This window comes from Erinaceus europaeus, chromosome 10, assembly GCF_950295315.1.
Source record: "Erinaceus europaeus chromosome 10, mEriEur2.1, whole genome shotgun sequence".
NCBI lineage: Eukaryota > Metazoa > Chordata > Mammalia > Eulipotyphla > Erinaceidae > Erinaceus > Erinaceus europaeus.
In genome coordinates, this window is record NC_080171.1 from 94401236 (window position 1) to 94415175 (window position 13940).

The 13940-nt window shown below is 39.5% G+C and overlaps 1 protein-coding gene across 1 annotated transcript; it reads right to left on the minus strand.

Moving 5' to 3' along the window:
- Positions 1-902: 902 nt before the first annotated feature.
- On the minus strand, positions 903-1856 carry LOC103129062 (olfactory receptor 1B1). Its single transcript, XM_007540021.1, has one exon. The coding sequence runs from the start codon at positions 1854-1856 to the stop codon at positions 903-905; it is 954 nt and encodes a 317-aa protein (XP_007540083.1).
- Between the last annotated feature and the right edge of the window lie 12084 nt (positions 1857-13940).

Genomic DNA, 13940 nt, shown 5'->3' on the forward strand with positions numbered 1-13940 from the left:
AGGAGAAGGATGCAGGAGCACATTGTGTGGTGATTAGGTTTTTGGACTGTTTGCCAGCTCGTGAATAAAGATTAAACTGCATTCTCAGCTCAGCCTTGTGTCCCTGGTCATCTGTTACCCACCCGTGCAGCCAGCCCAGAGAAAACAACACATGTATGTCCAGTGGAGAAGCAATTACAGAAGCCAGACCTCCCATCTTCTGTACCCCATAAAAATCTCAGTCTATATTTCCAGAGGGACAAAGAATAGGGAATTTTCCAATGGAGGGGATGGGATACAGAACTCTGGTGGTGGGAATTGTACACCTTTTACCCTACATTCTTGTTGATCATTATTAAATCACTAATTACAAAAAAAAAAAAAAAGAATTAGAGGGCCAGGCAGGGGCACACTGGGATAAGCACACATAGTATGAAGTACAAGGACCCGTGCAAGGATCCTAGTTCGAGCCCCCAGCTTCACACCTTTAGGAGGTTTGGTTCACAAGTTGTAAAGCAAATCTTCAGATGTCTCTCTGTCTCTCTACCACTCTATATCCCCTTCCCTTCTCAAATTCTGCTATGTTTTTGATGGTTGATTTCTTCAACACACATTTACAAATAAATACAGTAATGTAAACATAGCTATAAATGAAGTTTCTTAATTCCAGCATTAAAAGAATCCAGGTCTTTGAGAATTAAGATAAATGATCTGATGGAAGTATCATAGACCCATGCTGATGAGAAAGTCCTGAAAACACATGGCATGAATACAGAATATTTTAGTTCTAACAGCACTACTTCAGGGACACTCAAGTCTGGAGTGCTTTAAATCATCCACACCACCCCTATTTCTCCTCTATCCATGTTGAAATATCCCCACTATGTTTCTCACATACCCAATATGACTTTTAGGTAGGCTATTCAGATGTTAACCTTCACCTGCCCAAGCAGCCTATGGAGTGCACCCTTGACATCTTTGTTTCGAAGGCTGTACACAAATGGGTTGGCCAAGGGTGTGATGGCAGTGTACATCACAGAGGCTACCATGTCTTGATCTTGTGATTTCTGGGAAGAAGGCTGGAAATATACCCAAATGATGGTGCCATAGAGGAAGCCAACCATAGTGAGGTGGGATCCACAGGTGGAGAATGCACGGCGGCGGCTAGAAGCTGAAGGCAAACGTAGGATGGTGGTCCCAATGCGGACATAAGAGAGTAAAATCAGGGTACAGGGACCTAGCATGAGGAAGCCTCCTTCCAAGAATATAGCCAACTCATTGGAATGTATGTCCGAACAGGAGGATCGAAGAAGCGGACGGTGGTCACAAAAGAAGTGGGGAAGGATAACATTGTCCCCAGCATCAACATCCCAGTAAAGGGGGAAGAGGAGTCCCACATGCAACATGGTGTGCACTATAGATACCACCCAGCATAACGCCAGTAAGCGGGCACACAGCTGGCGATTCATCACTGCATGGTAGTGTAGAGGGTTACAAATGGCCACGTACCGATCCAGAGCCATGACAGAAATAACAAGTGTATCTGTGACTCCAAATGCATAGAAGAAAAAAAACTGGGACAAGCAGCGGACAGCAGAAATGGCTGGGTAGTTAGAGGCCAGGTGTGCCAGCAACTGGGGCAAAATGACAGTGGACAGACCCATGTCTACCACTGAGAGACCACGAAGCAGGTAGTACATAGGTGAGTGGAGTCTGGAGTCCCGGGAGATGAGTAGCACCAAAGTCAGGTTACCCAGGATAGTTGTCAGGTAAATAGCCAAGAACAGGACAAAGAGGAGAGTGGGGGGGACTTGAGTTCTGGACATCCCAAGAAGCAAGAAGACTGGAGAATGAGAAGCATTAGGGGCACAGCCCATAGTGAACAATAATGAGTGTCCTGAAAGAGAATCTGAATCAAGAAATCAAACTGTAAGTCATAGTTTAGGGATTGTACCACTTCTAATTATACAATTTATATTAGACACCAAGTTCCAGATGCTACTATGATTGCATCCTGAACTCCCTGGGCAAACAACCTCACCAAATATGTCCTGGAACCTTACCTCTCCAGAGATTTACCCAACTAGGGAAAGATACAAACGCTCTGGGAGTATGGCTGAAGATAGGTGATAGACAGAGATAGATACATACATACATAGATAGATAGATAGATATAGATAATTGATAGATTAGATAGATAGATGATAGATAAATAGATAATAGATGGATAGATGATGATAAAGATGATAGATAGATAGATAGATAGATAAATAGATAAATAGATAGATAGAAATAATAATCCCTATCTGTGACATTGGGAGAACCACTACAGTTTCTAGTGAAGAGAACAGGGGCACAGAATTCTGGTGGTGAAAAGAGTGTGGAATTGTATGCCTGTTATTTTGTAATTTTATTTTAATTTTTATCTTGTTAATTTTTTTTAATTTTTTTATTAGAGATTAATGTTTTACTGTCTGCAGTAAATACAATAGTTTGTACATGCATAGCATTTCTCAGTTTTCCACATAACAATGATTTTTTTATAATTTGGTAATTTTATAAACCAATATTAAATCACTAATAATAATTTATAGTATTCAAGCTTTTTAAAGACCTACAGTAAACTCTGACTTATTTCACCATTTTTAAGTATGTGACTTCACTCCCTCTAATTATTATAGCACTTTTTCCATCCCTTTCATCCACTGATAAATCTGATAAAGTACCTGCTCCAGGGGAGTCAGGCGGTAGCGCAGTGGGTTAAGCACATGTGGCACAAAGTGCAAGTACCGACTTAAGGATCTCGGTTCCAGACCCAGGCTCCCCACCTGCAGGGGAGTCACTTCACAAACGGTAAAGCTGGTCCGCAGGTGTCTATCTTTCTCTCCCCATCTCTGTTTTCCCCTCCTCTCTCCATTTCTGTCTGTCCTAACAACAATGATATCAATAACAACAACAGTAATAACTACAATTTAAAAAAAGTACAGCAAAAGGGAATAAATAAGACCTAAAAAAAAGTTTAAGAAAAAAATACCTACTCCATAAGCCCTGATAAAGGTCTTCCTACATTCATAAGCAGACTATGCTTATCTCCTTCTAATGGCAAACCCCATGGAAACAAGTATCTGTACTCCCTGTCTCTAGATCCTTCTGCTGCACACTTCATCCCATTGCAATTCACATGGTTTAATCCCTTTGATCCTGTAAAGAACATAATGTGCCATCTAGTGTGTAACATAGAAAGAAATATTTCTTGATTTTTATAGTGCACCTGCTTCTGTTTGCATAAAATTACTTGTTTTCTCTTTCTTCCCCCATTTTGCTAGTTAGTGATGTAATTATCCGATTGCACAAACCAAAAAAAAAAAAAAAGAGGGAAATCTGTCCCTCGTCCCCTCATGTTCAATCACTCCTGGACCTGTACATTTTCCTATTGACTCTGTGTAAGATTCGGTATCTCTGGCCAGAATTCATTTTGTAGCCTCGCAACCAGTTTCCCTATTAACTCATACTGTATACTTGTCATATGGATTCAGAAACTTTGAACATCTTATTCCTTATGAAAGTAGTGTTTTGAAGATAAAATTAAAATAGCTTTATCTGTCTTGTTAGGAACTTTCCTTGTCAGTACTTAACATATCTTAACAGGTTCAATCTGAGATATTTTCCCAATGTTTTTTTAAACTAGGCATTTGTTTCTTAATTCCCTGAACATATTAAGCTCTCACATTCCTATAGATCTTCACACGCTATTTGAGAACTCTAGTTCCTTGAAACACAAGCTATTAAGTAGCATATATACTAATGATACAAATAGAAATGTAGAGAAAAATATAACAATCATCCTTTTAAATTCACAAGTGAGCTTTCAGTAATAAAGAAAAATACAAAGATTTGTAATCAAAGAGGGGGAAAGCTGAACAGTTCATGACAATGGAAGTAGAGGTGGAGGTAGCACAGACAAGCAAGAGTGGGCATTGTACTGATCTTTGGAGTCCAGAGACTTAAGTATTAAACCTCAGGATTGTGAGGCAAAAGATAAGAGGACACCACCTAAATTCAGGACATCTGGGGCCGAGTGGTGGAACACTTGGTTGAACATACACATTATAATGTGTGAGGACCTGGGTTTGAATCCCCAGTCCCCACCTGTAGGGGGGGAAGCTTCATGAGCAGTAAAGCAAGTGTCTCTCTGTCTCTCTCCCCCTTCCCTCTCAATTTCTCTCTGTCCTATCAAATTGAATAAAGAAATAAAATTTTTTTAAAGTTCAGGTCATTCAAAAACTAAACTTTCAGACAAAGGTAACAAAAACACAAGAATAAATGCATATACTGGAAACTATTGGTGACCCCCTCAACCCTCCTCCAAATGCTCATCTCCTTCAGTCAACACCTGTGAATGGGGAGGGGGAGAGAAATGTCTCCCCTAGGACTGCAGTTAATGTATCTCTACTCCATATGGAATGAATGGTGTTGATTTACAAGATACATGTGATCTTACAAACCTCAAAATGACAAATTAATATATAAATCATTCTCAAAGTGGTGAAGAAAAAATACCTTTGAATCACTTTCTAAAAAAAGCTTTTTAAATTCAAAGGTTTATAGAAGCAGAATGTATAGGAATTTTACAAGTAAAAACAATCAAAAAGATGGCATTGTACCCCAGTTATCATACAGTATTATTAATAACTATTAAATCATCAATAAAAAATTTTAAAAGAACATTATTGTCAAGGATTTAAATCTCTATCAGCTCACTTCTCTGAAGCTTTTTGATATTCAGTTTGTGGCCTAATGGGTGTCCAAAAGGACCTGTGAGACAGAAAGTGACAATCTTCAAGTGAACTCACTTTCTAGAAATTATGCTGTCAGAATGACATTCTCAGTGAATAATTCATTCTCAGTGAATGAAAGATAGATGATTTAAATATTGAACCAAAATTATACACACATATTTTACTTTGTGACCTACTAATATACAGCAATTGACAGCTGAACTGCAAGTGTCAATATGCTTAAGTATCCAAGACATATGTTCACTTAAAAATGCCAGTTCAAGATGAGGAAACTATGAGCAATATAAAAATCTTAAAACTATCAAAATTTCATATAAAATATCTTTTAAAATGAGGTCTGAGGAGATAAGGTACATGAGCTCCTGGATTTGGTTACTGGCAATCCATATTATAGGGTGGTGCTTTAATCCTTAATCTTTCTCACACACAAAATAATAAAATTTAATTTAAAAATATTCTTCAGGGTTTGAGTAGTGGTGCACCCCCTAGGGCATACCCTTTATCATGCACAGGGACCATGCACAAGGTTCAAGCTCTAGGTCTCCACCTGCAGGGGCAAACTTTAAGAATAGTGAAGCAGTGCTGCAGGTGTTTCTCTTTCTCTCACCTTTCTCCCTCACCCCTACTTCTTTCTATCTCTAATAGAAAATAAAATGAATTAGTGAGATAAAATAAAAGGAAATCTATAGGAATGGTGTATTTGTCATGCAGGCTCTAAACTCCCCCCGACAGCCCCGATGGCAATAAATAAACAAGCATTAAAAGCATGCATAAAAATAGTAACTATGGGAGTCGGGTGGTAGCTCAGCGGGTTAAGCTCACGTGGCGCAAAGCGCAAGGACCTGCGTTAAGAATCCCGGTTCAAGCCCCCAGCTCCCCACCTGCAGGGTAGTGGCTCCACAGGCAGTGAAGCAGGTCTGCAGGTGTCTATCTTTCTCTCCTCCTCTCTGTCTTCCCCTCCTGTCTCCATTTCTCTCTGTCCTATCTAACAACGATGACATCAATAACAACAATAATAACTACAATAGCAATAAAAAGACAACAAGGACAACAAAAGGGAAAACAAATAAGTAAAATTTAAAACAATTAAAAATATATTTAAAAATAATAATAACTATTCGCACCGAGCCCAGCAATAACCCTGAAGGCAAAAAATAATAATAATAATAACTATTCAAGATAGTACTTTGGGGAAGAAGAAAAGAGGAAAATTTGGGTTTTAATTGTGGCTGTAGTAGTCTTACTTATTTTTTTCAGAATTAGAATTGAAACCCTTAATGAGAAACATTAAATCCAATACTACCAAAGTGTAAATGTCTTCCTTCTGGTTAGTTCTTTCCTATATCTCCTTCATAGTTCTACTATTCTCCTTACTGTGGAGGCTCCACAAAAACAAACCCCAAAATGTATCCAGACTTTTTCTACATTAACAACCATAATGCTGGCTATTGTAAATCTACATCTCCATACTTGGCTGACTTCACCATTATACTAAAGAGCTAAAGGGTCTATACTATAGTTGTGGTGGAAAACGAAGCATCAGTAAGGCAGAGTATATAAGGAACAACAGATATTTCAGTCTTGAGGAAAAAATGAGGACCAGCAGTATAGTGTTGGGGGGCAGTTAGAGTTAAACACTACATATCAATTTTTTACGAATCAGATTTTTTTTAAAACTAGATAATCATTCAGCTCTGGCTTCTTACATTCAAGACTTTACTATCCCTCTGGTCCTGGAATTTTAAATCTTTTATCAAAGCAATTGTTGAAGATTATTTTTCTGACAAGCACAATTGTTACTTTAAATCATAGCTAGTAAATGGAACCTCTGCCTCAGAAATTATCTGAAAAAGAAATAGAAACTGGGAGTCAGGCGATAGCATAGCAGTTAAGCACAGGTGGCAAGAAGAGCAAGGACTGGTGTAAGGATCCCAGTTTGAGCCCCTGGCTCCCCACCTAATGGGGAGTCACTTCACAAGCAGTGAAACAGGTCTGCAGGTGTCTATCTTTCTCTCCCCCTCTCTGTCTTCCCCTTCTCTCTCCATTTCTCTCTGTCCTATCCAACAACAATGACATCAATAACAACAACAATAATAACTACAACAATAAAAAACAAGGGCAACAAAAGGGAATAAATAAATAATTAATTAATATTTAAAAATAAATAGAAACTAGGAGTTCATAAAAATTGATCTAAATATCTAAATTTGCCTATGGTTTCCAGAATATTACTCTATATAGGTCAAGTGCAGGAGATGGCTACATGCTCACCGGAACCATTTGCTTATATATCCATCAATTTGCTGATTAATTTATTTGTAATGGAAATAAAAAATTTTTAAAAAAGAAATCTTTATTTTGTACCTGTGATATGACATTGAGACAAGCCACCCAATGATCCTGCCATGAAGAAGTCATGGTGTGGGAAAAAAAAAGAATAAAAATTGAATTTTAAAACAGTGTAATAACTGATCTAGTCGTTATAAGCAAAAGAGCTTGCAGAGTTATTTGGAGTGGTCCCACTTCAGTCTCAACTGAAGCCAGAGGTGGCTTGAGTGCTGAATAACTCTTAGGAATAACAGGATCACAAAATCACACATAAATCCTCTTCTAGCTGACACCCAAATGGCTCTCCACTTTACTAGAAGACCATTAGCACTCTAGATGAATTCTTGAATGTGATATAATTTTTGTGCACACACCTTTGTGTGCATACTACTTATTAATTATATTTGTATGAAAATAGTTTATAAATATATCAAAATGAGAGTTTACACTCAACTGAAATTTTTTTTAATTTTTCTTCCTGAAGTTCTGTATTTCTAAAAAATAAAAAGTATTTGATCCCCATGGAATGGTGAACTGAGAGGAAGAGACAAAGAAGTGAAGATACAATAGAGAAAAGGACAAATGGAAGAGGGAAGCAACAACTACAAAATGACCAAAGGAAGATGTAGAACACAGAGAGAGTAAAGACTTATCACATGAATGAAACAAATTTAAAGAAATTAATGTAATAACTTTTGAAATGAGAAGAAAAGAAGCATATTTAAAGGTAGAATTTTTTATTGTTTGGGGAAGAGATGTTGAGCAGAAATGGGATGCAGATGAAATCATCATGTGAATGATGAATGAAAGAATGGGGGAGATGTGGGCAGGATATAAGAAGAATGGAAGGGCCACAAATTGGTGGAAATGAAAAAAAAAATATAGGTAGAAATGAAAAAGAATGGGAGCCGGGTAGTGGAGCAGCAGATGAAGCACACATGGCGCAAAGCACAGGGACCAGCATAAGGATCCTGGTTCCAGCCCCTGGCTCCCAACCTGCAGGGGAGTCGCTTCACAGGTGGTGAAGCAGGTCTGCAGGTGTCTATCTTTCTCTCCCCCTCTGTCTTCCCCTCCTCTCTCCATTTCTCTCTGTCCTATCCAACAATGATGACAGCAATAACAACAATAACAGCAACAATAACGATAAACAACAAGGGCAACAAAAGGGGGAAAATAAAAAATTTTAAAAAAAGAAATGAAAAAGAATACCAGGGACTAGGTGGTGGATCTCATTAAACACACATATACTAGCATGTACAAGAACCTGGGTTCAAGTCCCCAGTCCCCACCTATGGTATGTGTGGTGAGGGTTGGGGGGAATTCACAAGCAGTGAAGTGATACTGCAGGTATCTCTCTTTCTCTCCCCCTTTCTCAATTTCTCTCTGTTTTATCAAATAAAAATAAATTTAAAATGAAAATTTTTTTTAATTTAAAGAATGAGTGCAGAGAGATATGCTGATAAGATGAGCCGTCAAGATCAAGAGAAAGAAAATGACTATAAGGAGATGAGATTGAAATGATTACAATACAAAGAAACAGGCTTTTGGCAGAGAGACAGTCATTGGGAGAGGGGAACAACATGACAGATGAAGACAAGTTTCCATCCACACAATCACCTGGCAAGGAAGGACTGCTCTGATTTGTGTGCCTCCAACAGACCTCAGAGATCTGTCCATGGTTCTGAAAGGCAGATCAATGCATGAGGCTGAAAGTCAGGGTTTACGAGGTTTAGAGGTTTTGCGGCCCCAGAGGTCTTTTCCCAAGAGCTACTGGAGGAGGCCAAGTAAAATGCCTAACATCACATGTAGCAAAAATGTAGGGACATGTTCTCAAGGGAAGGTCAAAAATACAGGTCTCTGGCAGCATCTCCATACCACTAATTTTTTTAAAGAATAAAATGTGAAATTTTATTTACATTATTATTAGCAGTAGTAGTATTTTGCCTCCAGGGTTATACCTGGAGGTCAGTGTCTGCACTACAAATCCACTGCTACTGGGGTCCATTTTCCCCATTTTGTTGCCCTTGTTGTTGTTATTCTTGCCATTGCTGTTGCTGTTGTTGGACAGGACAGAGAAAAGTCAAGGGAGGAGGGGAAGACAGAGGGGGCGGAGAAAGATAAACACCTGCAGACCTGCTTCACCACCAGTGAAGCAACCCCCCTGCAGGTGGGGAGCCAAGGGTTCAAAACAGGATCCTTACACTGGCCCTTGCTCTTCTAGCCACCTGTGCTTAATCTGCAGTGCTACCTCCCAACCCCCTACGTAGCTATTTCTTTTTATAATTTTATCAGTGGTTTAATAATGATTAACAAGATTGTAAGATAACAGGGATACAATTTCACACAGTTCTCACCACCAGAGTTCCACAGCCCATCCCCTCCATTGAAAGCTTCCCTATTCTTTATCCCTCTGGACAAAATATGGACCAAAATTCTTTAAGGGGTGCAGAAGGTGGAAGGTCTGGCTTCTGTAATAGCTTCTCCACTGGATATGGATGTTGGCAGGACAGTCCATACCCCAAGCCTGTTTTTATCTTTTCCTGGAGGGGTATGGCTCTGGAGAGGTGTGGTTTCAGGACATACTGGTGTGGTTGGCTGCCCAGGGAAGTCAGGATGGCATCATGGTAGCATCTGAAATTTGGTGGCTGAAAGATGGTATGATATTGAGCAAATTTTCAATAAACAAGAGCTCAGCGGTAGGAATAGAAAATAGAGGGTTTTGGGGGTCGGGCGGTGGCGCAGTGGGTTAAGCGCACGTGGCGCAAAGCGCAGGGACCGGTGTAAGGATCCCGGTTCGAGCCCCCGGCTCCCCACCTGCAGGGGAGTCGCTTCACGGGAGGTGAAGCAGGTATGCAGGTGTCTATCTTTCTCTCCCCCTCTCTCTGTCTTCCCCTCTTCTCTCCATTTCTCTCTGTCCTATCCAACAACAAAGCAACGTCAACAATGGCAATAATAACCGCAACGAGGCTGCAACAACTAGGGCAACAAAAAGGGGGGAAAATGGCCTCCAGGAGCGGTGGATTCATAGTGCAGGCACCGAGCCCAGCAATAACCCTGGAGGGAAAAAAAAAAAAAAAAAAGAAAGAAAGAAAAGAAAATAGAGGGTTTTGTGTGGGAAGAAGCTAAGAAGTTTATTTTAGGTATGATCCAAGGAACCCATGACTTTAGTAAATTTTGCCTGAGCCCCATAACTAACATGTGGGTGGGCAAAAGGTACTGTCTGGGAAGATGGTGTCAGAGTTGAGAATAGGACTAGGAAACTGGATCAGGGCATATACCACTAATCTTGATAGGGTAGGCGGAACTGATTTGATGTTGAGGCATTCTAAATAACAGATATCGGTGCCTCATTACCAAACTACTCATTAACTTCTCACCTTATTATTTTCCCATAAAATGACAAACATGACACAAAGGCTTTGTCAAATAAAACTGAACACAATTCTGAGATATCATTGTGAATTTGTTCATTATTTATTTAACACTTCTTTTTTTATTGCCTCCAGGGTTATTGCTGGGGCTCATTGCCTGCACCATGAATCCACTGCTCCTAGAGGCAACTTTCTTCCCTTTTGTTGCCCTTGTTGTTTAACACTGTTGTGGTTATTACTGTTGTCATTGTTGTTATTGATACTGTTGTTGTCGGATAGGACAGAGAGAAATAAACAAGGGAGGGGAAGACAGAGAGGAGGAGAGAAAGTAGACACCTGCAGACCTGCTTCATCACCTGTGAAGCAACCCCCCTGAAGGTGAGGAGCCGGGGGCTTGAACCGGGATCCTTAGGCCAGTCCTTGCGATTTGCGCCATATGTGCTTACCCAGTTGTGCTACCGCCCAGCCCCCTACTTAACATTTCTATGCTCTAGCCTCTGTGTATAAAGCATTATTAAAAGATTGTTTCTGAAGGATTGCTTTAAGTATTAGAATGTCACCCCTAAAATATGTTGACTATAGGGATTGATATATAGTAAAATGTTCAAATAATAACTGCTATTGTGTAGCCACCATTGTTTCTGTTATCATTGTGGGTATTATATGACCAAAGTGAATTAAGGTTTTTCATATGTTTCTATGATGTATTTTGATTTGATTTAAGATTTATGCAAGTGTGAATTTTTATGGGAAGAGATACCAGAGCATGCCTACCTCTGGCATTTGGAGGTGGCTATCGTCAAACCTGTGGGCATTAGGAAGAATCCAGACATTTCAGAACTATAATTTAACACTGTGAATACTGAATTATCTCTCTACTATAAAATACAAATACTGCACTAAATTAATTGAACTAGTTCCCAAGCATAGGATACACTATTGTGTTGCCTAGTTGCTTTACTTGACAATGTGCTCTTAGAAGGCAGAGATGTGATGGATTTATAGCCAGTGCCTGGTATAAAGTAATCACCAAAGAGGAGATAATGACCATTAAGTTATTATTCTTTCAGTAATCAAAATTCCCTAATCCAATGAAATGCCCTGTCTCACATATCATTTTCCAATAATGGCTATTAACAATAAATATTGAACTAAGGCATTTTTCTCTTAATTTCCTTTGTTTTCACAATTAACCTGTTCTTCAAAATCGCTGCTAAGTCAATGAAGTACCCACAACACATAAATATAGGAATTAATGTGTTGTTTTGATAATCATAAAATACATTCTCGCACACCATTATGGTGTTTTAATCTTAGAAGTATAAGTGAATCATTTAAAAAATATAAACGTGCAATAGAATAGACATAGCATTCAACTAAATCATAGGAGGCAAAGATTCAGTTCTGTATTGTGATCTCTGGTAGAAAAAATTATTTAGACACATTTTAGAAATATAATTAATGGAATTCCAGAGCATTGAACCAATAATAACATTAAAATGAGCTTGCTGGGGCGGAGCCAAAATGGCAACTTCGAGACAACACCTCGTGTAAGCTCCAAAAAGAAGCAGCTTACAACCTGGGATTCTCTTGAGAGTGTAGGATCTGGGCCTTCAGTGGAAAGGGTAAATAAGGGATGGTTGAGGTGACACCAAATAAGATTCCTATAACCCACTCTTGGCCAGGCAAATAGAGGCCAAATGACAAAAAAAGGAAAATCTTTGGCTTGACTATTTCTGAAGTCACCCTTCCCCCCACCCCAGAATCCACACCCAAAGACTGGCCAGCTGCTCCTCCTAGCAGGCTTACTGCAGAGCTATTTTCCTTTTATTTATTTATTTAAAAAAGAAGACATTAACAAAACCATAGGATAGGAGGGGTACAACTCCACATAATTCCCACCACCAGATCTTTATATCCCAACCCCTCCCCTTATAGCTTTCCCATTCTCTGTCCCTCTGGGAGTATGGACCCAAGGTCATTGTGGGATGCAGAAGGTGGAAAGCCTGGCTTCTGTAATTTCTTCCCCGCTGAACATGGGTGCTGACTGGGCAATCCATACTCCCAGTCTGCCTCTCTCTTTCTCTAGTAGGGTGGGTCTCTGGGGAAGCAGAGCTCCAGGACACATTGGTGGGGTCCTCTGTCCAAGGAAGTCTGATTGGCATCATGCTGGCATCTGGAACCTGGTGGGTGAAAAGAGAGTTAACATACAAAGCCAAACAAATTGCTGAGCAATCATGGATCTAAAGGTTGGAATAGTGCAGATGAAGTGTTGGGGGGTACTCACTGAAGACTATTGTGTACTTATGCTTTCAGGTATATATTTTGCCCTAGTTTATGGATACATGTGAACATATGTTCTCTCTCACAGAACCTGGTGTATATCTAGGTTTTGGGACTTTGTTAGGAAGTGAACCACCTGGAATGGAATTAGAGAATACTATGAAAGGAAAAGTCTCACCACAGTAATGAAGCTGAAGGGTTGTCATTCCATACCAGAAGTCTGCAGAGGTATTTTCTTTACCAAGATTCCTGACTCAGCAGGGTTGTCACTCCAAGCCTTTTCTTTATCTCTTCCTTTTCTTTTTGAAGGGGGCTGGAGCTCTATTTGAGTGACAGAGTACCTGACCAATCAGGGCCTCAGCCCTTCCTGGTAAAGATCAGCTGAAGTTTTGTTGATTTTTTTTTTCTTTATATTTCTTTTTTTTTTTATTTCTTCATTGGGGAATTAATATTTTACATTCAACAGTAAATACAATAGTTTGTACATGCATAACATTTCCCAGTTTTCCATATAATAGTACAACCCCCACTAGTTCCTCTGTCATCCTTCTTGGATCTGTATTCTCCCATCCAACCAACCCCAGAGTCTTTTACTTTGGTGTAATATGCCAATTCCAGTTCAGGTTCTACTTGTGTTTTCTCTTCTGATCTTGTTTTTCAACTTATGCCTCAGAGTTAGATCATCCTATATTCATCCTTCTGTTTCTGACTTATTTCACTTAACATGAATTTTTCAAGATGGGCTGAAAATAGTGAAGTCACCATTTTTCATAGCTGAATAGTATTCCACTGTGTATATATAACACAACTTGCTCAGCCACTCATGTGTATTGGACACCTGGGTTGCTTCTAAGTTTTGGCAATTACAAATTATGCTACCAAGAACATATGTGTACACAGATCTTTTTGGATGGGTGTGTTAGGTTCCTTAGGATATATCCCCAGGAGAGGAATTGCAGGATCATAGGGTAGGTCCATTTCTAGCCTTCTGAGAGTTTTCCAGACTGTTCTCCACAGAGGTTGGACCAATTGACATTCTCACCAGCAATGCAGGAGGGTTCCTTGGACCCCACACCCTCTCCAGCATTTGCTGCTGTTACCTTTTCTGATGTATGACATTCTCACAGGACTTAAATGGTATCTCATTGTTGTCTTTCTTTGCATTTCTCTGACAATCAGA

Bases quoted from the DNA above. Each gene is read 5' to 3' on its own strand.
- LOC103129062 (XM_007540021.1), bottom strand. From the start codon at position 1,856: ATGGGCTGTGCCCCTAATGCTTCTCATTCTCCAGTCTTCTTGCTTCTT.